Genomic DNA, 9022 nt, shown 5'->3' on the forward strand with positions numbered 1-9022 from the left:
TTTAAATCAGTCTTTGTCATAATAATTAAGAATAATGATTCCTAATTAATCTTTAAGAGTGTTTGAGACCGCATTTTGAGTCTCTGAACATAATATAATGAAATATATACTTACTTTGTCGAAGGTGGCACCCTGCCTGACCGTCATAGCCGTACATGGTACTAGTTCTCCAGCACTGTGATCAGGGGTCTTGACCAAGGTGTTGAAAACAGAATTAGTGGGGGTGTTGGTAGTCATGTGTCGTCATGTGCATGCCAGCCTCCATCAAAGCATGAATGACATCACCATCAATAATGGAGATAGCTCATCAATGACCAACGGGAGGGGGCTTGTGCGTATAAAAAGAGGAAGAGTAGCCCCAACGCACAAATACGACACTGAACAACACATGGACCCTCTCAGCACAGCAGCTACGAAATACCGAAGCAGTCAAATAAAAGACAACAAGACTTGGTAAGTTTAGAGGCCAATCGTGGACACACTATCTTGTAAATTATAGAACTTATCTTATCCTTAACTTATTCTACAGGTATCACTATGTTACCCATACGTTCTTTGGAGAGAATCGTGCTTATCATTGTGCTGTGGGATCTTTGCAGTTTGTTATATCTGGAAGGATTACCACTTAGGTAAGAGACAATAGGATGCAACATATTGATCCAAAATGTTGGTGTTCTTTTTAGTTTTGTGATTTAAATTCCAATCTGACCACTTCGTATCTCCATCTGCAACAGCAAGAGGTCAATCAGTGAAGTTCAACTCATGCACAACGTTCGGGAGCACAAGGAGATGTTAGAAAGGCAGGACTGGCTTCAGCTGAAGCTCAACAATATCCTCATACCCTCATTAAATGACTCCCAAAAGGAGCAAAAAGGGAAAACCAAAAGCCCATCTATCAGACGTTTAAGAAAGGGGGAAGGTGCGACATGGATCTTGAATTGACATTGTCGAAACTGATGTTTTTGAAAAGCGAATGAACTCTAAATAATGTAAAGTGATTTCTCAGTAACATCAGTGCACACAGTAAGTGTCATTTAAAATGTACTATTGTACTTGGAGAAAGAAAGTGCACTGCTTCACTAATGTCTTTTTTATTTATTTTCACATAGTATTTTTATTTATTTGTAAATAATTGTTATTATTTAGATATTGTAGATATTTGTTAGTTGTAAGCTATTTATAATGCTCAGACATTGTAGGACATACAAAGGACAATGTCCTTGTAGGCAGTGTTGGGGGTAACGCATTACAAGTAACGTGAGTTACGTAATCAGATTACTTTTTTCAAGTAACTAGTAAAGTAACGCATTACTTTTTAATTTACAAGAGAATATCTGAGTTACTTTTTCAAATAAGTAACGCAAGTTACTTTTTTTTTTCCAATCTATTGACTGACAGCTCTCCTGTCCCCATGTTGAGAGAAATCAGAAGATGTTACTGTAGTTCTAAAATAAATATAATTCGATACTTTTTTATGGAGTAACGCAATATTGTAATGCATTACTTTTAAAAGTAACTTTCCCCAACACTGCTTGTAGGCCTCTCTGTTTTCACTGTTTTTGTTTCGTTGTAGCACCGTACTGACTCAATGTAAATGTACTTTCAATAAATATTTGTACTTTTTTAGACATCCAACAATTGCAATAAAATGTGGACCAACTGGATGTTTTTAACTGTCCACTATATTACATACACAACAAATCGACCTACCATCAAGCCTTTCTTTCTTTCTTTCTTTCTTTCTTTCTTTCTTTCTTTAATTTGATCAATTTTATAAAGCCCATTGACTACATGACGCAGTTCTCGCGATACTTTAGCGAAGTCGCGTTTCCTGTCAGCCGGTGGAGATCAAATTCGCTTTTTCAGAAAACCTAATGGTCCTCTTCAAATTTTGATGGTTATTCTTTTCTGCTTACCTCACGAGAAGTAAGTAATAGGTTTACAAACTATGCTCACGACGCTGTAAAAAGGTAAGAATTTGTTTAATTCATAATCCAGACGTCTGTTGTTGTTTTGTTGGTTAGCTTCGGTGGCTAGCTAATAGTTCTGTAACGTCCGCTGAGGTTTTGTGTGTGAAGATGAGTCCGCTGCCTAACAACACACGAGGCACATAATCACACATTTAATTACAAATCCCTGTTTAATTAATGAGTGAAGCATGACAAATAGCGCGTTTTGCTTTCGTTCTGTCTTTATTGTCATGTATCGACTCTGGCAGGATGACACACCATCCGCGAGACGGATGTCAGTCCTGGGGTTTTTGGGTCAGATCAGATCACAAGATTTTTTTTAAACCATTTTAAATAAATAATGTTATGAAATTTGGCTATTTACATATATTTTCCTCTGGCCTTAAAATTATATGTACTTAACCCTCTGATGCATGAATTAATAGTTTACATAGGAAAAACAATGTTTCGTTTTTTTTCAAAACAACGCTGTAATTATTTGTGTATTATGTGTGTGTGTGTGTGTGTGTGTGTGTGTGTGTGTGTGTGTGTATTATATACATGTACATATCTAAATATGGTAGGTGTTGTTACCAGAACTTTACAGTAAATAATAAAGCTTTAGAATAAACGGTTACACTTTACTTGAAGGGGTGTGCATAAGACTGACATGACACCTTCATAATCATGACATGACACGTCATGAATATGAAGGTTTTTTATGCATGTTTATGACAACTGTCATTAAGTGTCATTCGCTTAGTTATGTAATTTTTAATGCAAAGATGACATTGTTTGAGATGTCTTTGTTATGGGCTATGGTTAGGGGTAAGGGTAGGGGTAGGGTTAGGTCAAATAATGTCATATTTGCATTAAAAATGACATAACTGAGCGAATGACACTTAATGACAGTTGTCATAAACATGCATAAAACCTCCTTCATATTCATGACATGTGTCATGTCATGATTATGAAGGTGTCATGTCAGTCTTATGCACACCTCTTCAAGTAAAGTGTTACCGAATAAACTACACATAAAACATTAGGCCTACATAAGTTGTCTTTTAAAATGTAGGATCATTTTAGGTTATGTGGTAACGTTGAATAAACAGCATGATTTAACTATTGTGTATATTTTTTCCTGTTAAAATTACTAACCATTACAGAGTAAAGAATACAACAATTTCCCATTCTCCTTTCACTAAATGGTGTGTTCGCAATATAATATATTTTGTTCAATATTTTTGGGGCACTTACATCAGAAATGCTGACTTTGTTAAAATGTCATGAAGAGAACAGCTATGTAAAAGTATGGGAATGGGTCAAAAGTAAGTCATGTCATGGTGGTTTGGTTGTAACATTACATCCTGAATGGTTCAAAAATGACTTTTTGTTGATCAAATTCCACCACACGCATCAGAGGATTAAGCCACACCTGAAAATTATGTAAATATTAAATACTTAAACATGTTATATAACGTTTAGAAATGTTTAATTGTGACTTAAGTGTCCAAAAATGTAATTTGAATGCTAAAACATTTGTTAGAAAAGAAATGTAATGTAAAAAGCGATTGCTGTGTAAAAGCAGTACACTGGTTGTTAATTAATAACATTATATCAGGTTTTGAGGAAGGAATCCGAGTGAATGGTCTGCTTGTACGTTTTAGGCACAACCAGCATCACATGCATTGTGAAAAGTGTGTAAACACTGTAGATTACTCACACACTGCACAGGATGTTAAATGTAGCAATTCACTTCCTTCTAAGTGTTTACTAAAACTACTGGTTTATCACCTTGTGAGTCACTTAAAGGGGTCATATGATGCTTTTTTAAAGATCATTATTTTGTGTATTTTGTATAACAGAATATGTTGACATGCTTTAATGTTCAAAAAACACATTATTTTTCAAATACTGTACATTATTGTAGGTCCTCTATGCCCAGAGAAAGGAAAACTTCAAATCGCATCATATGACCCCTTTAACCCACAGGTTTCAAAGGCTAACTGTTTGTGGTTTTAGAGACTTTATAAGACCTTTGATTTATAATTTTGTGCAGCAACAATGTTTTTATTTACTACACTGACTCTTCTGTTATCTAGAGTAGAATATATGGTGCTTGGCACAATATGTAGGAATGAGAAACTAGCCAAGGGCTTATCAGAATTTCTCAGCTATGTTATTTGCTCGGTGCATGGGTGAGGAAGAAAGGGGTGGTCTCTGTCTCTCTGTATTTGTTGTTTTATTTTAAGGAACTGGTTTAAACTATCTTTGGAATTTCCTGACTTCCTGAGCTTTCCAAAAAAAAAACACTGGGCAGAGGTAGTGGTGCTGTACACAAATGTCTGATTCATATCCCATCTTAATGGAACTATCTTTGGAATTTCCTGACTTCCTGAGCTTTCCAAAAAAAAAACACTGGGCAGAGGGAGTGGTGCTGTACACAAATGTCTGATTCATATCCCATCTTAATGGTTGTCCAGTAAGTTTTAGGATTAAATATGTTTAACACATAATTTGGCTTTCAAAGTATCTTTACCATGGTACAGTGATATATCAAATGGTAATTTTTTTTATCAAATGGTAATAAAACAATGGTATTTTGATATTTACCATGGTACTACTGTATGATTACTTCAACAATGGGCTACCCAAAACCATGGTAGTACAATAGTTCTACTTTGTTCATTTATGTTCTACTGGTGTGTATGCACACAATGAGTCAGTGTCACAAGCATCCGGGCCCAGGCCCCATTTCTCCTGTGTGTTACACAGTTGAATTTACTCCAGGCACTTCCTGATCAGCTGGAACAGAAGTCGTTCAAACACACCCTCTCTCACTCCCGTGCGCTCGCTCTCATCTGCTGCCTTAATTTACTTTGTAAATCTGCTACATTTCTGCTTGAGCGTCTGGCATAAACAATAATCATAAATGTGGTGTTGTGAATTATGTTAAAGGGTGTCTTTGGAAAGTTTATTTATTTACCACTTCAGTAATTATGTGCTTGTTTTACAGCACACTTACATACTAGTTGTTTGTATGTGACAAAGGGTGGTATTTATGGTTACAATATAGGCCTACAGTAGCAATCCCTTTTGTTCTGAACGGTCTCATGTAAAAAGTTCTGGCAGTTAGTAAGGTATTGTTATTTTTAGGCCCTATATGAAATGGGTTCTTCTCCCAGTTCTGTTTTGTTTATTTGTTTTACACAAATTCTGTTTTCTCCATTTGAGTTTTTCTGTATTGTGTTTTAATGGTTTAATTAGTATTTAATAATAAAAAATCTTGTCTAATCATTTGAATTCATAAAACTTCCACAAAGTTAGTGATCAAAATGTTACAAATTTTCTGGATTGTGTGTTTTATGATTTATTACAAATTTACAAACTAATACTATGATAACGAAAAAAAATTAAATAAATAAAATAAAACTTTAACCATAAATCAGTTTTCTCTCCCTGAGCAAGGCAGCAGCAGTTTACTGAAATGAAAACATGGATGAAAAACTATTTTGATTGTGTGATATTCCTTAAAAATGTTTTATTAAATTGTATTATTATTATTACTTTGAGAAGTACATTTATACATTAATAATACATTTCTGTCATTTGAAGGTAAACCAAACTTTACATTTAGCAGTTTGTAGTGTAGAACTTTGTGTGTGTGTGTGTGTGTGTGTGTGTGTGTGTGTGTGTGTGGTTTTCCGGCCTTGACCCTTACGCACAGAGATTGTTCCAGATTCTCTGAATCTTTGGATGATATTATGCACTGTAGATGATGATAACTTCAAACTCTTTGCAATTTTTCTCTGAGAAACTCCTTTCTGATAATGCTCCACTATTTTTCGCCGCAGCATTGGGGGAATTGGTGATCCTCTGCCCATCTTGACTTCTGAGAGACACTGCCACTCTGAGAGGCTCTTTTTATACCCAATCATGTTGCCAATTGACCTAATAAGTTGCAAATTGGTCCTCCAGCTGTTCCTTATATGTACATTTAACTTTTCCGGCCTCTTATTGCTACCTGTCCCAACTTTTTTGGAATGTGTAGCTCTCATGAAATCCAAAATGAGCCAATATTTGGCATGACATTTCAAAATGTCTCACTTTCAACATTTGATATGTTATCTATATTCTATTGTGAATAAAATATAAGTTTATGAGATTTGTAAATTATTCCATTCCTTTTTTACTCACAATTTGTACAGTGTCCCAACTTTTTTGGAATCGGGTTTGTATCTATCAAATGAAATGGTGAAATGCTGGTGAAGTGAGTAGCTTTGGAGATGAAGTTCATGTCTTCATATAGTTAGACGGCAGATGCTGAAAACACCATGACCATCAAGCGTGTATATTCCAGTTTAAGACATTTCATGACAACTGAATTCAAATGTCAGATGATTTGGCCCCCTATATAGTGGCTCTATGAAGTTCAAGAATATTTATGCAAACTTGTTCCTGTTTGCAGTAGCGCTACTGTGCTGTAACATTCTGCAGCTGTAGTACAGCTGTACTGGACAATGCTGGTAAAATGATGCTACCTTCAGTGACGTTAGGCTCTGCTCACATGATCTGATGATAATAGCTTTGTAGGACTATACATTATTTGGATAATTAGTCCAAACAAAAAAAAAAAAATGATGGGTTCTTCTCCCAGTTCTGTTTTGTTTATTTGTTTTACACAAATTATGTTTTCTCCATTTGAGTTTTTCTGTATTGTGTTTTAATGGTTTAATTAGTATTTAATAATAACAAATCTTGTCTAATCATTTGAATTCATAAAACTTCCACAAAGTTAGTGATCAAAATGTTACAAATTTTCTGGATTGTGTGTTTTATGATTTATTACAAATGTACAAACTAATACTATGATAACGAAAAAAAAATTAAATAAATAAAATAAAACTTTAACCATAAATCAGTTTTCTCTCCCTGAGCAAGGCAGCAGCAGTTTACTGAAATGAAAACATGGATGAAAAACTATTTTGATTGTGTGATATTCCTTAAGGTTTTCGGCCAAGTGCATCCAGAATTTTAGGTTCCGGCCCAGAATTGTCATTTCGGTGCATCCCTAGAAAAAAAAGTGTCTTGTCTCAGTCAGAATTACTTTAGGATAAATGAGATACTATTATAGTTTTTATTAATATTTTTAATTAGTTTTTATATTTATATTTTGTTTTCATTTTAATTTTAGTTAAAGTTATGTTTGTTTAATAAACTTTTGTTTTTGTGTTTTTGTCAATATTTATTAGTTCTTGTTATTTTAAAAATGTCTTAGTTTTTAATAATTTAATTATTACTTATAATTATTTCAGTTTTATTTATTTTAGTGCATCAAGTTAAACTAAAACTAAAATGATAAATGTTTCTTTCATATGTAATTTCAGTTAATGTCTATTTTATTTCAAGTAACGAAAAATATTTTTCGATGGTTTTAGTTAACTATAATAACTCTGGTCTCAGTTTTTCTACGCAGAGATGTGAACAATCATGACATTAGCTCTCTGAGGTGTTGTGGGAGCCATTTCACCTTAAATTACACTGGGAGTCTGTTTCTCTCGAGAGGCTGAATTATGACACTGCGTCTTGTCTTCAGAGGTGTTTTTTAAAGGTTTCTCTCTCTCTTTTTTGCTTCCTGCAGTGGCCAGATGTATTAGACTGTCCAGGTGAAAATGAACATGCATGGTGCCAGTGGAGGCGGTGACCGATCCAGAGATCGACATCGCTCCAGTGACCGCTCTCGGGACTCCTCACACGAGCGTGGCGAAGGCCAGCTCACACCCTGTATTCGCAACTTGACCTCACCCACACGCCAACACAACAGTGGTGAGAAAACATTTTTTTGTCGTTTAGGTCCGATGTGGCTCTTCATTTAAGTCCCATGGTTTGTCATCATGTCGTATATGTGTCACGTGTCCAGATCGTGAAGGCGGCTCATTGCGGCCCAGCAGCCCCAGGCCTCAGAGGATCTCTCCCAGCAGCAGCAGCAGTGGGGTGGCCAGCAGCCGCAACAGTAGCTTGTCCAGCTCAGAGGGCACATACAAGAGCATGGGCCCCAGTGAGATGGTCTTCATCTACGAGAATGTCAAAGATGGAGCCCGCAGCGTCCGCACATCAGAGAAGGTGACGCTTATTGTGGACAACACTCGCTTCGTGGTGGACCCCTCGATTTTCACAGCACAGCCCAACACCATGCTGGGCAGGTTAGAAGCAGACCAATCATCTGTCAAAGAGTTCTGTCTTGAAGGTGTCTAATCAACTTCATGTAATGTAAACCTAATTTTGTCTGATCCGAAAAAAAAAACTGAAAAATACAAATGGGGTACAAATCATTTTGTGATCTAATCACTCAAAGCATATTCAGAGGCTATTGAAAATATTTGTGACCACATTTGTAGTGCTAATGCTAATCTGCCTGGAGGTTTCCCAGAAAAACATTTTGAAATGTGATCTGAATGCATATAAGACACCTTACTCAGGGTTTTAAAATCAATTTTAAGACTTTTTATTAAGACCTGCACAAATAAAATGAATAGCGTTTGCTCATTCAGAACGAACCTGTAGTCTCCAAATAAAACTGCATGTTTAAAACACTTAAGACATTTTTATACATATTTCAACAATACATATTTCAATATGTATTGAAATCAATTTACATACTACATGTGTCAATACCTACGAATTAGGTTGATCAATATTGTATTTTGCTGATAATAATGTTTCAAGAGTTTTTACTTTGAAACGTGCAGCGCTCACAATTAAATTAACAATTAAATTGTTGCCGCATGCAGTTTCACATTGGGCCGTATCATAATTCCTGTTTCTCCATCCTCAAATTTAAAGGGGTAGATCTCTCAAAAACAAAATTCGGTCATCATTTACTCATGCTCATGTTGTTCCAAACCCATATGACTTTGATTAATCTTCAAAACACAAATTGAGATATTTTTAATGAAACTTGAGATTTCTGTCCCTCCCATGAAAGTCCAAGAAACCAAAACTTAAGTGGTAAGCAGAGGCGGACAGTAACTAAGTACATTTACTTGAGTATTGTACTTAAGTACACTTTTTGA

General features: G+C 35.3%; 2 protein-coding genes across 3 annotated transcripts in view; both read left to right on the plus strand.

Annotated features, from left to right (window-relative positions):
• The first annotated feature begins 377 nt into the window (after positions 1 to 377).
• LOC107686846 (parathyroid hormone-like) lies at positions 378 to 942 on the plus strand. The gene is made up of 3 exons (XM_016484000.1): positions 378 to 453; positions 530 to 629; positions 735 to 942. The coding sequence occupies exons 2-3, from the start codon at positions 538 to 540 to the stop codon at positions 940 to 942; spliced, it is 300 nt and encodes a 99-aa protein (XP_016339486.1). The 5' UTR covers positions 378 to 453; positions 530 to 537.
• Positions 943 to 1820: 878 nt separating this feature from the next.
• Positions 1821 to 9022, plus strand: part of LOC107686806 (BTB/POZ domain-containing protein 10-like) — a 17077-nt gene continuing 9875 nt past the window's right edge. The window contains exons 1-3 of one of the 2 annotated variants that reach the window (XM_016483927.1): positions 1821 to 1970; positions 7591 to 7775; positions 7870 to 8152. In XM_016483927.1, coding sequence (XP_016339413.1) covers positions 7622 to 7775; positions 7870 to 8152 — 437 coding nt within the window. In that variant the 5' untranslated portion in view covers positions 1821 to 1970; positions 7591 to 7621. The remainder of the gene's footprint in view (positions 1971 to 7590; positions 7776 to 7869; positions 8153 to 9022) is intronic. The other variant, XM_016483928.1, reaches the window with a different exon arrangement.

Source organism: Sinocyclocheilus anshuiensis, unplaced genomic scaffold, assembly GCF_001515605.1.
Source record: "Sinocyclocheilus anshuiensis isolate Anshui unplaced genomic scaffold, SAMN03320099.WGS_v1.1 scaffold773, whole genome shotgun sequence".
NCBI classification, from domain to species: domain Eukaryota; kingdom Metazoa; phylum Chordata; class Actinopteri; order Cypriniformes; family Cyprinidae; genus Sinocyclocheilus; species Sinocyclocheilus anshuiensis.